Genomic DNA, 26,028 nt, shown 5'->3' on the forward strand with positions numbered 1-26,028 from the left:
TCGATCGTTAGGGGAGGGGGGCTTCCCTTGACGCATGCGCGCCGTTACTTCCCTTCCTTGTTTTGGAGACGGCGACCCCATCTTCCCGGAGCACGTGTACGAGGGAGGGGCGGGGAAATCTCACTTCGAGACGTCACCGAGGTGCGCGGCGCCCGAGTGAATCGCCCCCTCCAACCCGTCCTCGCTCGCGCTCCACTTCGACGCATGCGCCGTGCCTCGATTATCCGTGTGCGCGGGGTGTCGGAGGGGGTGGGGAATGTGCCGGAGGAGTTTGAAATGGCCCCTGTGAGTCCTCATTCGGCCCGCGCCAGGTAAAGGGTCGTCGGGGTTGAGGCGCGTCAAAGGCGCCGAGGCCGGGTTGGCCGTTTCAGAAGTGACGAGCCTTGAGGTTTCCGACAGCGGCCCTTGGGCGGGCTGGGCAATGCGAGAGAGGGAGGCTCTTCTCCCGGGCGGCAGGCAGGCCTCTGCCCCTCATTGTTGTTGCAGGAGGAGGAGGAGGCGCGTCTCCCGCTCTGCTTTCTCCTCGGGTCCCTGTCCCTCCACCTGAGGAGGAAGAGCGAGCGAGCGAGCTGGCTGGCAGTTTCGCCCTCAAAGGCCTCTTGTCTGTGTCTCCGCCCGCCCTCCATCCACCTCTTCTCGCCCCCCACCCCGCGTGCCTCGCATGCATGGGGAGCGCGAGAGCCACCCAATAGTTACTTCTTTGTTTCACTCCGTGAATTTCCTCCACTCGCATTCTCTCGTTCCTTATTTGTAGGCCTTGTTTGTGTCGGTCCCCCCCCCCCCAACGTATCCCATTAAATACAATATATCTTCCATCCTGCCGGTGAGGTTCACGCTGGACAATTGGACGTATGATTGCTAAGAAGCGAGTCGGACTGAGCTCAGTTAAGCTGGCTGTCAGGTGCTCGCGACCTCAGTCTGCCTACGTGCAGGTTTCTAGTGGACGTTGCTTTTTCTCTCTCCCGTGCTAACTTCTCGGGAAACTTCCGTTTTCAAGAGATTGCTTTTTATCTTTATTCTCCGAATACATATTGCTTTGGAATGCAGTCTCCATTTCTGTCTCAGGCCTAAGTGTTTTAGTATACCTGGTATTTTCCCCTGCTCTTTCGCGCAGCAGCTCCAGTCGCTGGACTCCCCTAGGTTCACAATCGCTGATATTTACAGTGCAAAGACCTGTTCTTTAACTGCGGTGCCATTTTAAAGTCTGCAAGTCAATTAAACTTCTGTGAACAAAGCGATAGCGTTGCTTTTGGTAAGGTGCCATATTATGTTGCAGATGCATCCACACCTTGAAAGATGAGCTTCTAGAAGTCTTGGTTACAGCTAGTATTGAACTTTTGTCACAAACCAGGTTTTTTATGCATTTACTTAGAACATCCAGGTGTTTATTTGCCTATGACTTTTGTGCAATCCTCCCCAACCAAAGGTTAGTTTAATAATTGTACTATTGTTAATTTACTTTAAAACGTTATTTACCACATCATGCGTTGAAAACCACTCTGTCTAATCTGGAATAGACTTGCATTAAAATAAAGTGTTAGTGTGGTTTTCATAAAGTTATTTATTTTGATAGGTCACAGTTGTAGAAGACTAAAACAGCAAAAGAATTTTGTCACTCGCCATGGCTCAGTTTGGAGGACAGAAGAATCCCCCTTGGGCTACCCAGTTTACAGCCACTGCAGTATCTCAGCCAGGTCAGCGTTTATATTTCTTTTTAACCAGTAACTACTGCCTTAGCTTCAATCTGACATACTTCAAGGTTTCATACTTTTTGTCAGAGGAAACCAAAATAAAATAAATAGTTCAAAGGGTTTTAATTGATAAATTGGATTGATTAAAATGCTTTGTCCAGCCAACAAGGTGATCCTGTTTAATTAGCAGAACTATTTAAAACAATTTTTTTAAATAAGTTCATTAAAAATGCATGCCATCAAACACCTTAAATGAATAATTTATTCTGATGTGACAGATGAGGAATGCTTCTTCTAAGATTTTGCCACACACATATGCATTATCATAAAGATGGTGTGCTTTTTTCTTTAGTAGTATTTATTTTTCATATGCATATATATATGTGGATTTAATAATTTTATCTAGGTGACATCCCTAAAACTCAACAATTCTTAAATGTAGCATTGTGTTTATATGAAAAGGGCAGGAAATTTGCTTTTAATACATCATGCTTTGAATACATATTGGTGCCCCTGTTATACAGAGACTGGATTTAGCTTGAAATAGTAAGTAGCATATTTTGTTAGTTGTTGAGCCAACTATGCTTTGCACATTCAAACAAGTTATTAAAACAGGAATGCTACATTTCTTCAGAAGCATGGTTTTCTTCCTTGTTCCCAAGGTGGGTTTTTTTTGCTGCTTAAAAGGGAAGAACCTGATAATTTTTACAGACTTGGGCCTTCAGCTGGTATTTTTCCAACTCTGTTTTCAAAGTTTCTGTAAGTGTTTAAGAGTTTGGAGCATGAAGTTCAAGGCTAAGAATGCTTAGCTGAACATATCAGAATTTGTCTAATATATGGTCACTTTACAAATAATATGTTGCTTTCTCTTGGTGCCCTTAGGTAAAATGGAAATAAAATTGAATGAGGTCTAAATTACAGAAGCTTGAAGGACCAGTAAAATTTGAGAATGAGCAGTTTTAACTGTGAGGCCTGAAATGAAATGAAATTGTTAACTGCATAATTATTTCTGGGCTTTCCCCTCGAAGCATGTGATCATGATGAGGCCTAGATGCTGATACTAAGCCCAAATAATATACCATGTTATTTACCATGTTATAGTTTCTCTTCTTCCCTCTCCCCTGCTGCATCTATTAGCTGGCAATAGCAGGTGCTTGCATACTCTTATGGTGCATCAGTTTTCAGCTCCATTTTTATTCTACATATACTTTGTAACAATTGTTTGAATAAATGCAGAATGATTTATATCATATACTGCTTTGTTAATTGTTAAGTAGCACATTATATCTTTAAATGGTTAAGTTACAGTTTGATACATCAGCCAGTATTGCATTTATTTTCCTCAAAATGTTTCTTCCTTGGCTTCAAAAGATCCAGAATTCATCTATATTTAGCATCAGATCATTAAGTCTGCAATGTGGTTTGAAAATGGCCTGTGATCTGGCACACCAAGAAGTCTTGGCATAAAGCATACTCCATCCTTAATTTCCTATAACTGAATATACCTATTAGCTTTAAGGCTAGGTTTTTATTATTGCTCTCAGTTTTATGTTCCAAGTGAAGAGTTGCTGAAGACTCCATTGCTTTGTTGCTTTGGATCTATCCTGCCAAGTGTGTGTTAAGCCACATGTAGTAAACATGAGCTATAATATTCTTTGGCTCTAAACTAAAGTAAAGTTGAACCTTTTCTGCATTTGAACAGCAGCTCCTATATAAAAAGTGCATGTGCTGTATATTGGGGTGCAAGGAAGAGCCATTTCCCCACAAGCTTTGACTTACAGGAGGAATTCCTTAGTGCTGTTAAACCCCATGTTTGACCATGATGAGACTGTACTACCCACCCACCCCAAACTAAGATGTCCTAATGCTTAAATCCTACATTTTCAGCTGCTCTTGGTGTTCAGCAACCATCCTTACTTGGAGCATCTCCTACAATATATACACAACAAACTGCATTAGCAGCAGCAGGCCTCAGTACTCAGACACCAACAAACTATCAACTCAGTCAGACAGCTGCTTTACAACAACAAGCTGCAGCCGCAGCAGCCGCATTACAGCAGGTAAATGGAACTGCATCTGCTGACTCCTATTTTTGTGCAGCCAGTGAGTGGCAACTTCAGTAAAACAAGCCGAGGTCCAGATAAACTTTATAATCTGCTTTGAGATTTTTATTTGTAAAATGATTTTACTATTGTTTAGATACTGAATGCTATATAGTTTTTATGTAGTCATGTCTAGGGCTTTCTTGTCGTAATTACACTGAGCCTCTGTTTGGTGTTCTCAAAATATCACATACCCTCAGAAATAGGGAAATCTTTTTAGTAGGGACAAATGTTATTTGTTAGTGTCTTTCTCTAACAATGCCGAAAAAGACGTTGGAAAAGCTAATAAAACACTAAATCACAATTCTGTAAACTAGAGTAAAAACTAGTGATGCATCAGATTTTAATGCTTAAAACATTTTTGGAGAAAGGTAGGTTTTTAAGGGATTTGGCAAGTACCTAAACACATTCACGTACCCCTTAGTGGCTTTCCCTAGTTCTTAAGTATGTTCGTGGTTATTATTATCATTTGTTAGTCACTTTATACAAAACTCTCAAACATATGCTGCTGGTATAGCATAATTTCGTTCCTCACAGTATGATCTTCACTATAGCAACATGATTGGATTTGGCTACGTGATGATGTCACTGAAAGTACCACAGCCCTCACATTGCTTTTATTCTTGAGGAAAAGAAGAAACATTTGCCTGTTGCGAAAGCAATTAGTCTGATGTTCCCAGCCAAACGATGCTGGTGATTTCTTGATGCACAGTACTGGCAAGCAATGACTTGTGTCCTGATCCAGTTCTATTTATATATTAAATTTGTACCCCACCTTTCATAGTTATGTGTGACCAGTTGCAACAGAATATAGATGAGAATGTGCATCCTATTGATACTGTAGTGTAGATCAACTGCAGCTGCATGCAGATGTTGTCCTTGCCACTGTTTTCAATGGGATGTATTTCCAAATGTGTGGACATTCTCTTATAACTAGCAAACAGCAAATAGATTTGAGTGAAGGAGTGTTGGCCTAATTCACCTTCACATATTTGCAAAGTGGTGTGAAAAATTGCAGAAAAGTAGGGGGCACTCTTCACAGGGGGTAAAAAGGTTCATGCAAGGCTCCTTTTGCTTGCCACTAATAAAATCATTACAGCATATCTGTCCCCTGTGGTTTAACCCAAATTAGGTCAAACTAGGATGTGTTAATGAACTAGAATATTTAATCCGCAGCTGGCATAACTGGGTGTTGTGATCTTGCGAAGCTCCTGTTCATTTCATTAAGGCTTGCTTATGGATATTTCATAGCAGATTGTACTTGGCATTTGTTAATTTAGTTCATGTTGTAATATCTAGACTGATTTTTAAAAAACAATAAATGCTTTTCAGAGAAGATACAATACTGTTTTGTTCAGCTGATGAAATAATAGAAATGCAAGTATCGTCTTTTTTGTCTTAAACTTTATTTCTACAGTTTGGTTTTGCCATATTTACATTTCTCTGAGATTGTAGTATACAGATATATCTTTTTGGAGTACTGTCTAGTTATCAATTCTGATTCTGTTTTTCAGCAATATTCACAACCACAGCAGACCCTCTATAGTGTACAACAGCAGGTTTGTTCACCTCTTTGTGTGCATATTGTCAGTCTCTTATTTGCTCAGTCTGAATTGGTCCATAGTCTTCCAGTTCTGGATGATAGCCCAAAAATGTATTTTAGTTTTATGTCGTTAAATACAGAAATGATTGAAATGTTCACATTAACTGACATGTAAAACCATTTGTCCACCAATATACCTCCCTACTTAACATAGCTTCACTTTAACATATCCTCCAACACTCATAACGTGGTGGAGGATTCAACAATGAAGTCTTATATTCCTCCTCCCAGTGTCACATCAGACTGAACAATTTCAATATATGCTAACAAATTGTAAGACCATGTACATTTTTTAAAACACACACACACACACACACACACACACACACACCAGCATATTTTCCCCACCCAAATAGCTACCTTCTCATAGTGGGTTGTATCCAACCGCAGACTTCTGCTTGCTCAATGGAACTTTCCCCTCTTATCTCTTTCAGCCTCCCCAGCCCACAACCTCAGAATCTGCTCCAGAGGGTTGAAAGACAATTCAGAGCAGATTCTGAGGACATGTGGGGAGACGAAGAGGAAGGGAAAGTCTCACTGTGAGCAGATCTCTGCAAATGCAGTGTGATATGCAACCCTATGTGTGCAAATGGCTGTGCCCTTATATTTGAATCTCTACAGAACCGTAGTGACTTAACTAAGGAATCTTGGAAACTGTTTTTCTGCTGTGATGAAACTGATCTATATTGTTGTCAAAAAAAGGGTCATTTGCTGGGTTCTTTGAGAAGAGTAATGAGGAGACAGAAGTTGGTCTGAGTATGGTAATGAGGGAAGTGGATGTACCCCAACCCTCATATATTGTCTTGGATACTAAGAAGGGGGAGGATTGGTCTTGCCTTATCCTTTGTATCACATCTTCCCCTTGAACCTCAGCCACTGGGGCAATTCAGAATGAGCCACAAAATAGAGGCACATTATAATCTAGAATTTGTGGATGGGATAACTATATTGGTGGTGTTGGAAAATGTGCTTTCAAGGACTCATCTTTGGACAATAGACATCTGCTGTTGATACATGGCGATCTTGCCCTGCCATTGCCATTTTTAGTCTTGATTCATCCCGTATTACATAAAAGGGAAAATTCTAAACCCCAGCCACTGGTCTGTGTGGTTTTATGGAGTTGTGGAGCCACTGCTGTATCCACAGCCCTACCATGTCAGGGCAAAAGTTGTGGGGGTAGGGTGATAGCTGCAGGAGCCTGAACATGACGCAGCCTGATTCCATCACACAATGGTAATGATATCTGCTCAGGATCCAACATACCCTGGGCCAGCTCAGCCCACCCCACCTCCAGAATACTCTATTTTGGAACCTTCGGCTGGCTTCTGCTGGTGGAGGTCATGCTAGTAAAAGGTAAAGGTACCCCTAACCGCTAGGTCCAGTCGCGGACGACTCCAGGGTTGTGCACTCATCTCGATCTATAGGCCAAGGGAGCCGGCCTTAGTCCGCAAACAGCTTCCAGGTCATGTGGCCAGCATGACTAAGCCGCTTCTGGCAAACCAGAGCAGCGCACGAAAATGCCGTTCCTTCCATACACCCATTCTGGCAGCAAAGTGATTCTTCTGTCCTCCTGGTGGTGGCAGCCGGTGGAAGACCAGAATTGCTGAGCAGAGGGACACCACCTAATTCATCCCCTCTGAGCCTAGCACAAGGGGAGTTTGGACTACTGCAAGAGTGGAAAGCTAAGTGTTGGCCAAAACTGCATAAAGAGCAGCTATTGTATAGATAAATAATATGCTAGAATGCAGGTATAGGCAATCATGAAAACATTTTGCAGCTATTTCTCAAAGCTAAATATGGCTAAAGAGGAAGCTGGACTTGCACAAAGCATAAAAAGTAATTCATGGTCTTGTATTTTTTAAGTTGCAGCAACCTCAGCAAACTCTTCTAACCCAGGTTAGTTTTATTAAAGCTTTCATCACTGTATAATAAATTTGCCTGTGCACTTGTCAGCTCTGCTTTTGTTTAAAGTTTTAAACATAATGGGACCTTTATTATGTCTCATGTAATACAGACAACTAGTAGTTCAGTCCAATGTGTTCTTTATCCCTTTGATTACCTACCCCTCCCAAGCCAAAATATAAGTGCCCTTGTAGTTCTACTGTTATAGAGAGATATTAATTTCATGTCATTAGAAGGGGTATTTCTAATGCATATTTTCTCTTAGACTTCTGTTGATGCTTTTAAGTTTTTAGATATTTACACCAATGGTTAAGACTAGAAACTTAGGCTGCCATTCTGTGCACACTTACTAGGAAGTAATCTCTATTGAATATGATGAAATTTACTTCTAAGTAAACCTGCATAGGATTGTGCTGTAAGTAGTATACAGATATTTGAAGAGATTTTTCTTAGAATAGGAAAGTAATTATTTTATGTTCATAAAAAGTAGTGGACAAAAGGTACGTACAGTCCCGTCCCGTCCCCCCCCCCGCAAGGCAGCCTATATTGCACTTGAAAATTCTGAAACATTTTGCAGCAATGTAAGATATTCATTCATATTTTTGTCTGTGTGCTGGTCTTTCAGAAAACGTTTTAAACATGTTTCAATGTGCATAACCACTTTAGGGAGGTCAAAATATAGCATAGGAAAGAATAGGTTGCCAAAAAGATAATTGACACAAATTAAATAATAGAAACAAAATTCAAAATCTGGAAATGTTCTTGGAAAACATTGATTACATAGCAACTGAAAAACAATCTCTGCTTCCAGATCATGATTGGTGCTAGTCTGAAGGCATTTCTGTGTTCTGATGTGCATTTACAGTTTTCATGTTTGAGGTTATTTTTATAGAAATACAAATAAGCCTACAGTTTGAGGAAATGATTTGGAAGAAATGGCCACCATAATAAGCAGGTGGGGTTTTGATATATTGGTTGAACCAGCTTGTGCAACTGCAGTTTGATAGGAGAAAAATCAAGGTTTATCTGTTTTTTTTCTCCCCCAATGTAAAAAGGTATAGTTTTTTGCACTTCGTACAATGCAACTTTAGTTCAAAATAATTTTTCAGAGTGTATGGCCTTTGACACCTGAGATATGTTTTCAGACCCCACCCTATTCCTGTGGATGTAATTTTTAAAAACATTTTAAATATTGAATTTTAAATTGTTGGGACCTGATGGTGAAGAATGGGTATAAATTGAATAAATACAAATTATTATTATCATTATTTCAGCTATACTATTTAGAAGATTGTCAGTGCTTACATAATTTCATGTTCTATTTTGCACGCAGCCAGCTGTGGCACTGCCAACAAGCCTTAGCCTGTCTACTCCTCAGCCAGCAGCACAGATAACTGTTTCTTATCCAGCACCTCGCTCAAGTCAGCAGCAGAGCCAACCACAGAAGCAGCGTGTCTTTACTGGAGTAGTTACAAAGCTACATGACACATTTGGTTTTGTGGATGAAGATGTATTCTTCCAGCTCAGGTAACTTAATTTTACCATACGTGGACAAGTGATGATCCTGATAAAATGCATGAGAAATAATATAGAGAAAGAAGTTTATCAAGAAATATGGTAGTGTGACATCTAATCATGCGACTCTTTTCATTTTGCAGTGCTGTGAAAGGGAAGAGTCCTCAAGTAGGAGACAGAGTTTTGGTAGAAGCAACATATAACCCTAATATGCCTTTCAAATGGAATGCACAGAGAATTCAGACTCTACCAAATCAGGTATATACAGCCACTCAGTCTGACTCTTGTCGGCACCTTTAGTGTAAAGCTGATTCACAAGTTGTTCCCTTTTTCTTCCTCATTAGAACCAGACTCAAACCCAGCCTTTACTCAAGACTCCTCCACCTGTGCTTCAGCCTATTGCACAGCAGACTGCATTCAGTGTGCAGCCACAGCCGCAGCCACAGTCGCTGCTACAGGCACAGATATCAGCGGCTTCTATTACACCTTTGCTTCAGACACAACCACAGCCTTTGTTACAACAGCCACAGCAGAAAGGTATTTCTTCAGAACTTGACATATATTGGATATTTTCTTTTCCAAAAAAATGTAGAAGAATATAACTGACTGAATAGTATGAAGGCTATATGGTCTTCAGTTTACCTTGTAGCTGTAGTGCAAGAGAGATGCTGCATTCTGAAGTCAGAACAAACCATGATTTGTTGTGATGGGAACTTCAGGCTTGCGTATTCCTGCACACGCAGGGTATAGTTGTTAAAGCTTCCAATTGCTGTTTGTAACCACAATTTCCAATTTTATCCCAGTATGGAAAACTGCTTATACAAACCATGGTTATTTAACCAAGTTCAATTCTCATTTAACTAGCTATGATATGTATAAACCACGCATTCCCATATTCAGATGAAATGGGAAACTGCCTTGTTGCAAACTGCAACAGGAAACCTTGTGTGCAAAAGGTGGGAATGTAGCTTATAAACCAGACATTCACCATAGCACATTCTCATGATGTTAAACTGGTTTATTATAGCATTGGAATGTAGAACTCAGCCACACATTTTGTAATCAAGGTTCTCCTTGGATATGCTATGATTTTGTTTATAACTATAGTCTAAACTTTGTGTTGCCTGTTAGTATCCATAATATATATGCATTTTAACATCAGCTGTAGAATACCATGCTTCATCCTTCTAAAGAATAAAAATGAGCCCCTCCACGGGCCTCCATTAAGAACAAGGTACCTTTAAGAAAACGTCGTAGCACCAGAATTCATAATCACTTTGTGGTTACTTCTTGCATAAAATAGGTTGGCATTAGGGCTGGTAAATTGACTAGTTCTGCGGTTTCTGAAGAGGTAAATAAAAAAGATGGGTGTCATTCATATAGAGCCTTAACCTTCAAGAGAACCTGTTTAGTGTCTACATAGAAACTGTTGATGTTTTGGACTTTACTTGAGCAATCTGAACTAAGGGGAAGTTACCTTGTTTGGTTTGGTTTTGAATCTGTTTTGCCCGCATGTTCTTTCTTAGGCCTCCTTCTGCTCTGTGGACTTTGTATTTGCTTGCACTATTTCTGAGGCTCATCCTGTTGAGTGACATCTGGCACAATTGCATGCTGTTACATGCTCTGGTAGACATTTTCTTGAGTACTGTTGCTCAGTCTTCTTTCCTACAGCTTGAGTCAAATCTAGACCTCTTTTTCTTTGCTGCAGAGAACTGTGGATTGCCCAGTTGATGAGAGTAACCTCTATCTGTTGTACATGTTGTAGTTTATGGCATTGCCCTCTCACAGTGCTTAATGAGGCAATCATTGCGGAGTTATAGCAACAGAAATGATAGATTGTTGATGATTTGAGGGCCAGTTCAGACTACTGGGCAATTATTTGTGACCCTTTCCCCGCATCTTGTGTGTTCTTGTGAACAACTGTAATGCTTGAGGGCAAGCTGCATGTCTCTGGATGCTTACTGATTAGCAGTGACTCTCCAGCATGTAGTCACTGCCTGATTACGTCCACTTGCTTCCCTATCAGATAGTGAGAAGTGTTAAGCAGGGGGCACGTGATGGACAAACAGCCTCAAAATGAGGACTGGCCTTCAGAATAAACACCAAGAGCAGTATCTTGTTGAAATGGACACTGATTTACACCCCACATTGCTGGAAACTGAATGGTTGAGTCAAAATCTTCCAGCCTGTTAATATTTTCTGAGTAATGTAGGTTTAAAGCATTCAGTCAATATAATGTTCTCTTGAACCATTTTGTTCAGAGTTGTGTCCCTCCCCTTGAATTCTGTTAAAGTGAAACTAGCAGCATATCCCAGTATGATGAGGCTTGCATTGAGGAAGAAAAATTCATCATCTTGCCTATATAATTTGAAGGGTTAAATGAATGCATCCCATTGGATTAAATATGAGAAACCTTATGTTGCCTGTTGTTATTAGATGATTGTTGGATTGCTGCCACATTCATTTCTGCAAAACAAATGAGCAAATGTTCTATCCTATAAAAAAGCATGAAAATGGATAGTCCAGCAAATAAGCTACATTTTTGTGTTATAATTTGCTTACTGATATGAAATTCTTAAGAACTTGTGGGATTTCTTCCCCCTCCTAGCTGGTTTGCTACAGCCCCCTGTTCGGATAGTTTCACAGCCTCAGCCAGCACGGAGATTAGATCCACCACCCAGATTTTCGGGGCGAAATGACAGAGGAGACCCCATGGCTAACAGAAAAGATGACAGAAGGTGTGATACAAAAATTCCTCTCAATTTTCTGTACATATTACAGACAGCAAATAATTTAAGTATTTGAAGTCTGAATGTAAGTACTGTTCAGTTTTGTTAATGATGATTTGAGAATGGAAGTTCTGTATGTTTTGATGTTTGTTGCTGTTGGTTCTAGAGTTATAGGCATGTGAGCTCTGCGTTCATAATGGTAGACGCTAAAACAAGACATTTATATTTCACACATGGTTAAGTCGTGAAAGGGAGCGTGAGAGACGTAGGTCACGGGAAAGATCACCCCAGAGAAAACGCTCTAGAGAAAGATCACCTCGGCGAGAGAGGGAACGATCACCCCGAAGACCCCGACGTGTTGTACCCCGTTACACGGTCCAGTTTTCCAAGTTCTCATTAGACTGGTATGTTGTCTTGGTGTCAAATTGCCATTTCATATTTTTCTGTTGAAGGTATCTTACTGCCATAAAATAAGGATGCATTAAATAAATCCAAGAGATTGAAACATAGCTTCATTTTTATTTAAAGTTACTTAATGTAACTCAGTTTTACTTGAATGTTGTTTTTTCTCCACCCACCTCCATCCACTGTAGACAGAATATTTTGTGCAAATTAAGGAGATGTACTTTTTAAACCTTCCGCTGCACAATGACCCTCTTTGTATTATACATTTTTACAAGCGTGTGGGGTGGCTGTGGACATTGTGCAGGAATTTTGGAGCCAGATATGTTGCAAAGTGGAGAGCTGAAACAGTTTACCTGGCAATAAAGCATTGGCTAATCTGTAAAATGTTGCAAGTTGGGTGCAGAATTCAGTACTTTCAGAATCTCAACTTTAATTTGAAAGAACATGTTTCTAACCCTTGAAGGGGTGAAAAAAGGCTTGAAAATGTGGAGGGAATGCAGTATTTTCATGACTGATATAGGCTATAGAATTTTGAGAAATCTATGGTACCTTATTATATGATACATTAAGGGTATACACCTTAATAGTGTACTTTCAGATTATCATGATAAAACAAGGAGTTTCTGCCCAACCTGTCTGTACCTCGGCTAAAGCCTGATCAGGGCTGGACTATAGTGATTTCCATTTACTCTGACAGCTGCCTAACTGTTCAACAGCTTCTGGAGAAGCAACTTACCCTAAAAACAAAAAATGGTGTTGGTTGGGTTTGTTGGTTTGTTTGTTTGTTAACTGATTAAAACTTTTTTTTATATTTCTGATACTTGAGAAAAGTTTAATGGCTATGACAAAAAGTACCTTAGCTTCCACAAAGGGCTGAACCAAACTTTTGTGAGTCTTGATTTTTGTTTCAAAATTTGCATGTTCTGTTTCAGAGAATGTTTCAACAAGCAAAAAATTTTTTTAAAAAAAAATTACCCAAAATAAAGTTACTGTATTTTTCTTCCAAGATGTGGACACTAATGGCTCTGAGCTGCTTTTCAGTGATATCAAAAGTAGAAGCAAAACTATAAAAAGAGTGTTTGAGCTCAGTTCTCATTCTACATCTTGCTATAAATTTGCTTTTAAGCCCCAGCTCTTTTAATTGTTGTAAAATATATTTTCTTACTGTTTAAAGCCTTAGCTGTGATATGATGGAACTGAGACGGCGATATCAGAACTTGTACATCCCAAGTGACTTCTTTGATGCTCAGTTTACATGGGTGGATGCATTTCCTATGTCAAGACCATTTCAGCTAGGAAACTACTGCAATTTCTATGTAATGCATAGAGAGGTAGATCCTTTGGATAAGAACACTTCTGTACTGGATCCACCAGATGCCGATCATCTTTACAGTGCAAAGGTATGGCCAACAACCTAAATCATTCCTGCTTGCATAGAAATGTTTGGAAATGCTTCTTTGAAGGGATTCCCATTGTCTTCTGTGCATAGGTTTCCAGTGATGTTACCTTTGTCGCAAATCTTGACTGAACAGTAAGCTCAGTTGGACCAGATTCGGTTTCAACTATTTTTTCCCAGAGTGGGTGACATCTTTCCATGGATTCTTTAGTTGGTCCCTTGATTCATGTTGTGTGTGCATAAAATCTTGGCAAGATTGCAACAAACTGTATGTGGCAATTCAAGAAGCTTTGGATTTGCAGGCTACTTGCTAATTTAGACAAGTCTTATTTTGTGCTTTGGGCATGTTAGATGCTGTTAGAAATTTAAAATCAAGTGATGATTTCATTGATATTTTTGGATATTTAACCCTTCAAAATAGGTGTATCTTTTTTTGACTTTATGCATTATTCTAGTCCTATTGAGTTTAGCAGCTAAGTGTAAGATACCAAGCTTTGAATCATAGCTTTGTTACGTTGTCTAGTCTTTTTTTTTTTGGTCATATTACTTTAACAGGTGATGCTCATGGCCAGTCCTAGCATGGAAGATCTCTATCACAAATCATGTGCTCTTGCTGAAGATCCACAAGAGCTCCGGGATGGTTTTCAACATCCCGCTAGACTCATAAAGGTAAAAATATGCATTTCTAGCAAACAAACATAAACTTAGAAATTTTGCTGGAAAATTGATGCAGGTACAAGCTTTCCACATAGTTTTCTTTATGTTGGGGACATAGAATTCCTATATGGACACAAATAATTACTTTTGAAATGTGTTTTATATATTATTCTTACAGGAGGCCCCCTGTAGTCTCCCATTCAAATTATTAACATGGTTTGCATGTGTTTTGCTCTCAGCACTGCTGAAGCATGTAGTCTTCCAAACCATTCACAGGACTAGCTTAAAAATGGGCTTAGATCTGTTGCATTGGAGAAAGCCCTTTCCTTGTGAATGAGCAGGAGGAGAGAAGGTTCTCTCCAATTCCCCCTGCTCCCAAACTGCTCTGGATCTTCCATGAGACTTTGTTCACACAACAGAATCTTTAGATCCATGCTAGTCCGGTGTTTTTTGCGTCTTGAAAGCAAATAACATCACCTTGAGAGAAATTGGGGGGGGCGGGTTTCCCATAGTCAAAACAAAAAAAATTCCTTCCAGTAGCACCTTAAAGACCAGCTAAGTTAGTTCTTGGTATGAGCTTTCGTGTGCATGCACACTTCTTCAGATACACCCATAGACACCGTGAAACCATCAGTATAATCCTATGCATATTTACTGTGAAGCAAGTTCTCCTTTTCTCTATTGGAACCTACTTCCAAGAAAATACCTTCTTATGTTTCTGGCTAAAATACTTTTAAACTCTCAAGGTTATGTCAGTGAACGTTTATACAATTCTATAAGCCCCTGATTTTACAGTACAGAATATTATTTTAATCTGTTGTTTAAAGCATTTTTATATGATGACAAACTGTTCCGAAGTCTTGCAGAATGAATGAGTAATGATGTTTAAACCTATTCCATTACTGAAATGCAATGTGGAAAAAAGAAACTGAACTCATTCTTGAGCAAGACTTAGGCTGCAAAACTGTATTCACTTACCTGGGATTATGCCCATGGTAGTCATGTATAGAATTGTGCTGTCATTCTTGCAGATTAGGGATAACTGCTTGTGATGGCATGTAAACTGACAAACAGGTATGTGTAATTTTAATGGGTTGTATCCAATGCAGAATGGACTTCATCACTCTCCAGGGTTTTGGGAGACTGTAGGACAGGCTTCTTTAACTTCGGCCCTCCAGATGTTTTGAGACTACAGTTCCCATCATCCCTAACCACTGGTCCTGCTAGCTAGGGATCATGGGAGTTGTAGGCCAAAACATCTGGAGGGCCAAGGTTGAGGAAGCCTGCTGTAGGGCATTCAGAAGAAGAAAGTGGAGTCCAGTTGAACAGTCGGAAATCATTGCAGCATAGGATTCTACCCTTTTTTTTCTTGGAAGGAAAGTGCTAAGTAGCCTTTTCTTCTCTAGTTTTTAGTGGGTATGAAAGGTAAAGATGAAGCCATGGCTATTGGTGGACACTGGTCTCCCTCACTGGATGGACCTGAGCCGGAGAAGGACCCATCTGTGCTGATTAAAACTGCCATCCGTTGTTGCAGGGCTCTAACAGGGATTGATTTAAGTGTATGCACACAATGGTAAGTACTACATTCTTAAAAACATTTTGATGAAATAGCAGCATGCTTAATATCCTCATGGAAATGATTTGGGCAAAATCAACCACTTCTTTATCAGCAGCTGGTAGTAGCTGTGCAGGCAAACTACTCAAAGTGATACCCTAGTTGACAACGCAAATGTGATTTTGGTGCCAAAAGGTTTGAAGAACAATGAACTTTAAATAATGTGTTTGTATTTGTTGTTTGAACTTTGCAATGCTTGTATGTTAAAATATTCTTTCATTTCACGCATAGCTGGAGGAGATCGCCAAGGAAACTTCATTTCATTATTCTCGTGTTTATAAATAATTAGATGTTTGGGGCAGCCATATTTTCTCTTGGTCGATTTACTACTTGTGTTAATCAGCTGTCGATCGCTTTGTGAACAAGCACCTTCCAACAATAAATAGAAAAAAAGAGTTCAACTTTTATCTTTTATTTCCTCCCGAGCCAGATGAAATGGCACATTTTAGTGCCAAGTGCAAAAACAATTGCCTTCAGCTTTTTTAGTATTAAATTTATTCCCCAACAGATGTCTTATAATGCATTGTACACAAGTTTTTCAAAGAGAACATATGGCTTTCATATTTTTTTTCTTTAGAAAAAATTCAGGTTGTCGCAGCAAAGTTGCTTTACTTGATGTGCTACAGTGATCTAGGCTCTGTAAAATGTATTGTAGAATTTTTTTTCCAACATGCTTCTTCCCTTGCAACAGGTACCGTTTTGCAGAGATTCGCTACCATCGCCCTGAGGAGACCCACAAGGGGCGTACGGTTCCAGCTCATGTGGAGACAGTGGTTTTATTTTTCCCGGATGTTTGGCATTGCCTTCCCACCCGCTCAGAGTGGGAAACCCTCTCCCGAGGATACAAGCAGCAGCTGGTCGAGAAGCTTCAGGGTGAACGCAAGGAGGCTGATGGAGAACAGGCACTGAACGCTAATCCCTTTTTCTATTTCTGCTTCTCACAGGCGCAGGAACACAGGCACAAAATGCACACCACATGCTACACCGCAAACATACCTAGGAGGAACATAATTGGTAACAATGACTGGTAAACCAGCTTTCAGCAGTGTAGAACTTACTTGTGTTTAATTACAGCTAGTGTACCAACTTAAGTGTATACTGATGCAACAAGTGGAATTTAAGCTGTGCACTCCATGCACAAATCTTTGTAATCTTAGAACTAGTTGCTGGAATCTGGGACCAGTTATTGAGTTAAGATTTCAGTTTTAAAAGTTGTGTTAAGCATTTTGCCGTTCAACCAAAAAACAAAAAAACTTTTATTTTTTTCTCCCATGTGTTAGCCTTTTTAAAAATAATATTAAGAATGGTACTTTGAAATAGGCAAGACATTGAAATAACATAGCCTAAAAGAATCTTATCTGGCTGATTGGCAACTTGGTAAATGTAAAAAGGTCTAACAAAATGAGGAGTATTTTGGGTGGTTTGAAAATTGGGGGATATCATACACTGTGTGGTTGGTGGTGACCAGCAGTGTCTGTGTGTCCCCGATGATCTTTGTGTTGTTGTTCTTTATCACCCTTTTGTGTTTCACAGAGATGGCTCTTATTGGCTGATGAGAGAGGCACTGTTATAAACTAGTAGAATGTGTGTATGTGGCTTTGTTGAAATGGTAACTTTAGGAGAAGACTGTCTGATGAAACAGTTGTGGCCTTGCCCAGGTCAGCTGCAGAATTTAAGAAAGAATCATATTCATTTTGAAGCTTTCTGAAGGATGATGACTTTATTTCATTTTTTAGGATGAAGAGGAGAAGGATGATGGGGAAGCAAAAGAGATTTCTACTCCTACTCATTGGTCCAAACTTGACCCAAAGGCAATGAAGGTAACCATAGCTGAAGACTTCAGGATGTTTACATTACATTACAAAGTCTAGTAAATATTGCAGTATTGTTTCTTTTCTGAAGGTAGTACAGTTATTGGGAATTTGTGTTGCTTTGATCTTTTTAAATGAGTGAAATCTTTGAAAATCACTGATACACATTATATTGGGGCAAATGTATCATGATTTTTTTAAAAAATGAAGCTTTGTGATTTTTGGCAAGTTTTGCTTGCCTTATATTTCAGTAATTTGAGATGTGCTTGTCTCTGAATAGGTTTGATTATATAAATACTAAATTGTGAATTGAATGCTCACTGTAATATTTATCAACTAGGTTAATGACTTACGCAAAGAATTAGAAAGCCGAACTCTTAGCTCAAAGGGCTTGAAATCCCAGCTGATAGCCCGACTAACAAAACAACTCAAAGTGGAAGAGCAGAAGGAAGAACAGAAAGAATTGGAGAAGTCTGAAAAGGAAGATGAAGAGGAAGAAGAGAGGAAATCTGAAGATGACAAAGAGGTAGCTGTCTAATGGATTTACTAGTGGAAAATGGTCACTAGTAAATGTTTAGTTCATTATTAAGCTGAACTTCAGGTGTGTTTGTGTGTGATAGGAAGATCTTCATAATGAGAGTTAGGACTGATCTTACGCATGCATACTGTAGTTGTTGGGGGCTGCTTTCTCATAACTTCTTGCCATAACAATCCAAAAGCTACAGGGTCTTGTCTCCAGTGTTACCTAGCCCCTGAGGAAAGGTGATGGTAGCATGGGAAGGAGCTGCTAAGCCATTTATGTCTACATCTCTATTTATATGTGCATCTTCCTTGTTGCAATAAACATTGCTAGTGCTAAGAACACTAAATAACAGGGCTTGTTAAGTTACATTAGAGTTAAATAAATTTCCAGCCACAACGTAGTGCTGGTTAGGCCTTCGCTTTGTAGAGAAGAAATATGCTCTCCTTTTCCTCAAATGCAGGATACATCATCTCTCATCTCCTTAATCTTAGGTGTCTTAGGGTAAGAGAAATTGACCTGAGGATCTTGATCACTGAGTGAAAATTTCAACCTGGGTCTCCCCAGTCACTCCCACACTAGGCTGACTCTCCAGGTTCTGTCATGGATTGTCCCAGCTAGCATGCATATAACATTCACATAGGGGAAGGGAATAGAAGTGTCCAGTAAACAACTGAGTATGTGGCTCTCCCCACTCCCCCTGCCTTTTCACCCCGCTCAAGAAGTAAATATTTGAAGTTCATACTCTGACGTCTCCACTCCAAATTCCTTTTTTCAAATCTTTAGGAAGAAGAAAGGAAACGCTTAGAGGAAGTGGAACGCCAACGTCGAGAGAGGCGATACATCTTGCCTGATGAGCCAGCAATCATTGTGCATCCGAACTGGGCAGCCAAAAGCGGAAAGTTTGACTGCAGTATTATGTCTCTTAGTGTTCTTCTGGATTACAGGCTGGAGGATAACAAAGAACATTCTTTTGAGGTCATCTCTTCACCTAACTTTCTCCCCTCACTATTTCTGAATAACTGCTTGTGTGATCACCCTTCTGATCACACGACATTGGGTACAATTAATTAAGGTGCCCCTGTTCTCTTAAGAGTGCAGCCTCTCTAGCTTCAAGCTTTTGATTTTATGCCCCCATCTTGGTTCTGTGATGAGACAGGGCCAGCTCAATTACTTACGTCAGATTAAGAAAAAAGGACACTGTTTCCCAGCAGTACAGCTGTGAAACCTCCATTCATTTGAATTGGATTTGCACCAAGCTAGACTTCTGTTCTCCTGTTACAGTAAATAAATTATCATAATTGTATCCCTCTCTTCTACTGTAGCCTTGCACCATACATGAAGTGGCTTAGTGATCTTCAAGTGGGGCCAATTTATAAGAAAGTTGAACTTTGCCATGGAATCAGGGGATATAGTTGGGCAACTCCATATTTTGTAACTTCAGCCTGCCTTTCTGTAAAATGAGGATATGGTGAATTTTCTCACTAGAATTTTGTTTAAGCAAAAGAAAAGATTGTAAAACTGCAGAATTTCAAGTGCAAGGTTAATTTTTTATTTCTGCATTCTTTTAATGAACAGGGATTTTGATATTATTGCTTGTATTGATGTTGAATATTATGTAACTGTTTTCTGAGGTGTTAATCACTTCTAGCAAAACCAGCAAAAAGTCTTGTGGCATGTTAAAGACTAATCTATTATGACATGAGTTTTCATGGACCGTAGTCCATTTTTTCAGATGTATAAAGTGTTATCCTGAGTTGTAGGTATATTGAGGGTGGGGCATAGTACACAGTGAGGTAGAAGGAAATGAAATGTACGAAAGAACAAGCAGAGTTATTTACATTTTAACAAGATTATGCGAGTGTACTGTTTGTAATTCTGTTTTGGTGCTTTGTTAATTCTAGTTTGTTGCTTCCTATGCAGGTTTCATTATTTGCTGAACTTTTCAATGAAATGCTTCAAAGGGACTTTGGTGTCCGAATATACAGATCCCTCTTGTCGCTTCCAGATAAGGAAGATAAAAAAGATAAAAAGAACAAAAAAGATGAGAAGAAAGAGAAAAAGGAAGAACGAGATGATGAAAATGATGACCCAAAGCCTAAAAGAAGAAAATCTGGAGATGAGAGAGAAAGAAAAGATGAGAGGGATGACAGGAAGGTTAGTGGCCATTAGAAGAAAGAACTAATCAGCTGATGGATTAAGAACGGTTTGTGGAGGAAGGGCTTGTTACTACATTTCATCAGTTTTAATTTTATTTCTCATGCTGGTTTATTTTATCAGATCTTGCCTGATAGGAATTCTATAACTGATTTCCTCCCCTCACAAGGAGTTCAAATTGTTATATGAAAAAAATAAATCCTCCCCTACCCCAGACAATGACAACAACTGGAGCACTGCTTCAGCTTAATAATTTTCTGATTGTTGGTTCACTCTTCAGGGCAAATAGGAAATACAGAAACGTAAGCAATATCATCATCCGTTTTCACGTCCTTTTGCTAGGGGAGTGACATTGAATCCCAGATCTCTGTGATTTGTTTTAGAACCTTTTGCACCAAGGGGGAGATCCAGTGTTTTATGAATGGACTCCCCCTTCCTCTCCTCTCTGTGCACTCCAGAATCTGCTCCAGAGGGCTGAGGGTTCTTCTAAAGTGGATTTAGAGATATACAAGGGAGAGCAGGGTAGAGGAGAAGAAGGGATAGCTACATTACACAAGCAGAAACAGATTACCCAGTCGGGCAGACACAGTTGGATATCACCCCCAATTTGTGTGGTTTGAAGGTTTTTTAATTACTGCTGCCAGTTGTTGGATTGTGTTAATATTTATGAACTAATTACAGAGAGAAGATAAGAGGAAGGATGATGCTAAAGATGAAGATGAAATGGAAGATGACAATAACCAGGAAGAATACGATCCAATGGAAGCAGAGGATGCTGAAGATGAAGATGATGGTATATGGGGATGGTTACTCTAATTAAAAGGTGGCATGTGCAGACAAAGGCAAAACTGTATGTGTGTTGATTTCCACTAGTGAATTTGCAGTGAGTAACAGACTGTGTACAATACTTCTGTACCTTTTGATGTGAAAATCCAATCTATAAAACTACAATTATTACTTAAGATTATTGAACCAAAGTGGTCCGGAAGAGAAATAATATATTTGGCAAATGCGTGTTAACAGAACTTCTGCTGTTTCTTTCTATGTTGTAAGATGCCCTTAGCATCACATGAGCTGTGTGCATCTTCATTGTAAGATATGTATAATAGCAATAGAAAGTGCTAACATAATATGAATATGCTGAAGGTAATGTTTGTTTCCATAGATAGGGATGATGAGGAAATGAACAGACGAGATGACAGAAGAGAGGGAAACCGGCATTGCAAAGAGAGAGCTTCTAAAGATAAGGTATTTAGTGCTGTGAGTTTCTAACTGTGAATTGATGAAGATGCTAGAGAACTGGGAAGGAATAGCCTGTCTGCCAAAACTGTCTTCATCAGTCTTAAGTTCTGTTTCTTGAAGGGATTGTTTACTGGAGATAGTGTCAAAAACCAATTGAGGTGAAAACTCTCTCCATATTATGTAATATACTAGTAGCTCTGACCTGTAATCAGTGTGGGAACTAACTCCTGGAAAAACTTCTGTCAGATCCTGCTGCTCCTATCTCTTGTCCTCATAAATTGTATAACCATCTATGAAAGTGGTTAGTGTTGTAGCGCTTTAGAAAATTTTTATATATGCGCATGCCTTTAAGGAAGCTGTACTTCACATATTTTCTAATACTGAAATAACTAATGGATAATTAAAAAGGGGGGAAAGCCTTATTGTTATAAAATGTGTTTTTTAGGAAAGAGACAAAACACAGATGATAACTGTTAACCGCGATCTTCTGATGGCTTTCGTTTATTTTGATCAATGCCATTGTGGATACCTTCTGGAAAAGGATTTGGAAGAGATACTGTACACACTTGGACTGCATCTCTCACGAGCTCAGGTTTGTTGCTAAAGCTGTATGGGAATGAAGAAAAGGGAAGGCCTTGCAGCGCTCAGTCTGCATCACTCTGGGGTTTTTTTCTCTGATTAACTGCAGTATAATAAAGAGAAATAAGACTTGCCCAGTCACTTTTTATACATCTGTATTTTCTTTGCTAGAGAAAAGGGAGGAAACAAGGAGGTGTTTATGACGGAAAAAATGATAAATGATTGAAGTCCACATGCATGCAGAAGAATTTTATTGTCAAGAATTTATGTAAAATTACTCTCTTGCCGTAAAATATTTCAAGCTTCGAGATGTGAATTATTATTTTTTTTGCCTTTTTAATGTATTTATATTGTAAAGATGTATTGCTTATATTATGCATGAGAATCATGCCTTTGTTGAGCAAACCATTAATGTGAATTTGGTCTCCTGCTATCTTAGGTTAAGAAGCTGCTTAATAAGGTGGTGCTTCGTGAATCTTGCTTTTATAGAAAACTGACAGATACTTCTAAAGATGAAGAAAATCAAGAAGAAATTGAAGCTCCACAGGAAGAAATGCTAGGTGACACAATTTTGTTATATATGAAGACATGTCTACCATTATGTATGGTGAAATATTTTCTACCTGTGTCACTTTAATAGCATGTACTCTTTCTTCAATGTGGTAGGTAGTAAAGGCTGCAGCAGTGAAATTCAGAGAGGGGACCATTTTGAATGAGCAGAAGGTCCCTGTGTGCTTGCACACGGCACATTTGGATCCCATCCTGTTTTTTCCATATTTTGCCAACATGATGATCTCAACACTATGGACAATCTGAAAGTTTTTTGAGTGGGAATTTTATTCCTTATGTTGGGACTGAGGATGTGGGGGAGGAAACATTTGTTTCACTCTTGAAATATGCGAGTACACTGGAATTCTTGAGAAAACGTGGGGCTTTGGTAATTTTCTACTGTAGGAGTCTTGAAACTCACCAGACATGTCTGGTGGTGACGTTGATTTTAATGATATTTCTTAACCCCCTATAGGAAACAGGCTTCTGCTACCATCACCTGCTATAAAACAAGAACCAAGAAGCTTAGAAGAAAACGTTGGCCTCATCGTTTACAATGGAGCTATGGTGGATGTAGGGAGTCTCTTGCAGAAACTGGAGAAGAGTGAAAAAGCCCGAGCTGAGATGGAACAAAAGCTTCAGTCACTAGAAGAAAAGACAGGTGGGAGAGTGAGATTTGAATTATTGCTTCACACATTCAGAAAGGTTTATTATTAAAACAGAAAAATACTTTAAAGCCGAACAATTACAATTCCTGTGAATTGGGTGGAGTGTATGAATACTCAGGTCTTCTGGCCTGAATAAAGAGGACACATCTTATCAAATCACATTACTAGCTCTGCTAGGTGCTAGGTAAAGGTAAAGGTACCCCTGCCCGTACGGGCCAGTCTTGACAGACTCTAGGGTTGTGCGCTCATCTCACTCTAGAGGCCGGGAGCCAGCGCTGTCCGCAGACACTTCCGCACACGGAACGCCGTTTACCTTCCCGCTAGTAAGCGGTCCCTATTTATCTACTTGCACCCGGGGGTGCTTTCAAACTGCTAGGTTGGTAGGCGCTGGGACCGAGCGACGGGAGCGCACCCCGCCGCGGGGATTCGAACCGCCGACCTTTCGATCAGCAAGTCCTAGGTGCTGAGGCTTTTACCCACAGCGCCACCCGCGTCCCTCTCCTGCTAGGTGATACAGCTGTATAATTAGGTACATGGCATCTTTAACGCTGTTTGTTCTGTAATGCTTGAAGGAATATAGAAAAACCGAAAGTAAAAGATTAAGTGTTTTAAAATCTTTTTTTGGGGTTTTCAGATGAAGATGAAAAGACTATATTGAATTTGGAGAATCTGAATAAAGGTCTGTCTGCAGAACTTAAAGAAGTCAAAAAAGATGCTGGCCAGCTACAAGAGAATTTGAAGGCATCAGAAGATACAAATTTGCAGTTTGAGGGGCAGCTGAATAAGACAATCAAAAGCTTGGCTACAGTTATGGATGAAATACACAGCGTTCTTAAAAAGGTAAAGGTTTTTCTAATTCTGGGTGGGAATAATCTGTTGCGTGGGCAAAGCAAGGCCTGCTTGTGCAACCAGACAAGCTGCACTTTATTAAACTTTGCCTAACCATGGAGGTGCTGGGCCTGGAGGGTGTCATGAAGGCTACACAGAGGCCTGTATTTGGATCCTGGGCCTGAGGTTCCCCATCCCTGTGAAAGAGGTGTATAAGATTAGGCATTGCATGGAGAAACTGGGTCGGGAGAAGTTTTTTCTTCTCTTGTCGTAATATTAGAACTCTTGGGTTCTAACGAAGCCGAATGTTGGAAGATTCAGGATCAACACAAAGAAAGTACTTCGCACAGTGCATGGAACTCTCTTCCCCCAAGAGGTAGTGATGGCCACCAACTCAGATGACTTTAAACAAGGATTAGAAAAATACATGAAAAATAGAGCTGTTGATGGCTTATGTTCCCCTCCACTCTTAAAGAGGCAGCATGCCTCCGAATTCCAACTGCTGGGAATCAGAAGCGGAGAGAGTGCTGTTGTACTCAGATCTTGCTTTTAGATTTTCCTTAGGCATCTGGTTGGTCACTGTGCAAATAAGATGCTGGACTGTGGCCTGATCCAGCAGGGCTCTTCATATGTTTATATGATGAATGCCCCCTTCCATCAAAAAACAAGCCTTAAAGAGGCACTGACTGTTTACTTAGAGACCCCACTGTGGTTCTTTAGTCAAGACACATTGCAAGAGGAACAATATAATCAATATCCTTTAGAGCCAATGGATACTGTCGCACATGTGGAAGATAACACCCAAAAGAACTTCAAGAAATTGAAATATTGCTTCAGTTATATTACTTTCTTGCCCGCCCTGGCATTGAAAGTGTGTATGTATGTGGGAGGGGGAGGGGAGGGGAGGGAGAGGGAAAGAAGAGGGAGAAAGAGGGAGTGGTAGGTTTGGTTTTTGTCTCCGAGCATATTAAAAATGTGCAAATACCTGTGATTTCACATTATGTAAAAGAGTAGTATTTGAAATTTTACTAGCATTTGCAGCTATTGAAATCTGGTTTTCCTAGGTATTCAGGTATTCTTTTTAAGTGTATAGTGTCATAGTTTGGCACTTCAAGCACAAGACACAAAGATCCATGCTTATTAATCACTAAGTGGCTGATGACAGATGATTAAAAAATAGTACCTGCTGTTAGCATGGGAATAATGCTGTATATGAATTTATACATTACTTAGGGGTTCAGTTGATATAACCCTTCATTAGTGTATTTCCTCCTTTTCTACAGGATATTGTGAAGATTGAAGATCAGAAATCCAAAGAAAATGGAGCAAATGTATGACAAACTTGCTGCTGCTGTGGGGAATATGGTGTCACATAATGTAATATAAATCATGAAACTGGAGTGTATGAAAGTGGTGCATGTTTGATTTGAGTAGTATAAATACCTTAGTCCAAGCAAAGGATGTAAAAAGTTTTATAAATGTGCGAGCCTGCTTCAAAGCATTGCTTGTAATTCATAGCTCTCAATTTATTAGACACTCCTTGAGTGAAAATAATTTTGCATTGCAAATATGTTTTAGGGCAAACTTCGTTATAGTTTGAATGCTAATAAAGTTCATCAATTTAATGGAAAGTAGCAAGTATTTAATTACCAAATGTTTTCCTTTTAAAGTCTAGTGGAGACTTTCCCCCCATTATTTATAGAAATGCCATTCTTAGGTTTTTATTTCAGTCTAATTAGCCTTTTTAAATTCAGGTATAAATCATAGCATGCTGCTTAATTTTGCAAGTAAAGATTTTTAAAGAAAATTTTGAATTTCTTGTCACAGTTTCTTCCCTTTAAATCAAACCTTCTCACTTGGAAGTTGTTGTTATTACTGTTTTGGTGCCCAGTGATTAAGAAAAATAGTAAGGAACTTAGCAGAATGGTAAATTGGGATTTATATGAGAAAATGTACAATTGCATAACTGGCCAGTAGATGTCACTATAATGATTTATAGGGATGGGCGTGGGGATTGCTACTACTTTTTTATTAGCTCTCATTAAACTGGTTGTTTATT

General features: G+C 39.5%; 1 protein-coding gene across 5 annotated transcripts; it reads left to right on the forward strand.

The window, feature by feature from the left end:
- CCAR1 (cell division cycle and apoptosis regulator 1) lies at positions 1 to 26,028 on the forward strand. 5 transcript variants are annotated; one of them, XM_083740584.1, is made up of 25 exons: positions 1 to 311; positions 1,574 to 1,694; positions 3,579 to 3,751; positions 5,308 to 5,352; positions 7,260 to 7,292; positions 8,632 to 8,825; positions 8,957 to 9,071; positions 9,158 to 9,350; positions 11,422 to 11,551; positions 11,785 to 11,946; positions 13,122 to 13,347; positions 13,899 to 14,012; positions 15,407 to 15,573; positions 16,307 to 16,517; positions 17,352 to 17,435; positions 17,767 to 17,952; positions 18,733 to 18,924; positions 19,870 to 20,103; positions 20,785 to 20,896; positions 21,269 to 21,351; positions 21,791 to 21,937; positions 22,364 to 22,484; positions 22,949 to 23,134; positions 23,776 to 23,981; positions 25,253 to 26,028. In XM_083740584.1, the coding sequence occupies exons 2-25, from the start codon at positions 1,622 to 1,624 to the stop codon at positions 25,304 to 25,306; spliced, it is 3,441 nt and encodes a 1,146-aa protein (XP_083596710.1). In that variant the 5' UTR covers positions 1 to 311; positions 1,574 to 1,621; the 3' UTR covers positions 25,307 to 26,028. The 5 variants fall into 5 exon arrangements, with proteins under 5 accessions (XP_083596710.1, XP_083596711.1, XP_083596713.1 ...); XM_083740585.1 differs by having other exon boundaries at positions 16 to 285; XM_083740587.1 differs by having other exon boundaries at positions 65 to 311; positions 7,266 to 7,292.

Source organism: Podarcis gaigeae, assembly GCF_964106915.1.
Source record: "Podarcis gaigeae genome assembly, chromosome: 5".
Classification (NCBI taxonomy): domain Eukaryota; kingdom Metazoa; phylum Chordata; class Lepidosauria; order Squamata; family Lacertidae; genus Podarcis; species Podarcis gaigeae.

Coding starts and splice junctions, on each gene's coding strand:
- CCAR1 (XM_083740584.1), top strand. CDS start 1,622: ATGGCTCAGTTTGGAGGACAGAAGAATCCCCCTTGGGCTACCCAGTTT. Junction 9,351..11,421: donor ACAACAGCCACAGCAGAAAG/GTATTTCTTCAG, acceptor TCCCCCTCCTAG/CTGGTTTGCTACAGCCCCCT. Junction 17,436..17,766: donor TTGACCCAAAGGCAATGAAG/GTAACCATAGCT, acceptor TTTATCAACTAG/GTTAATGACTTACGCAAAGA.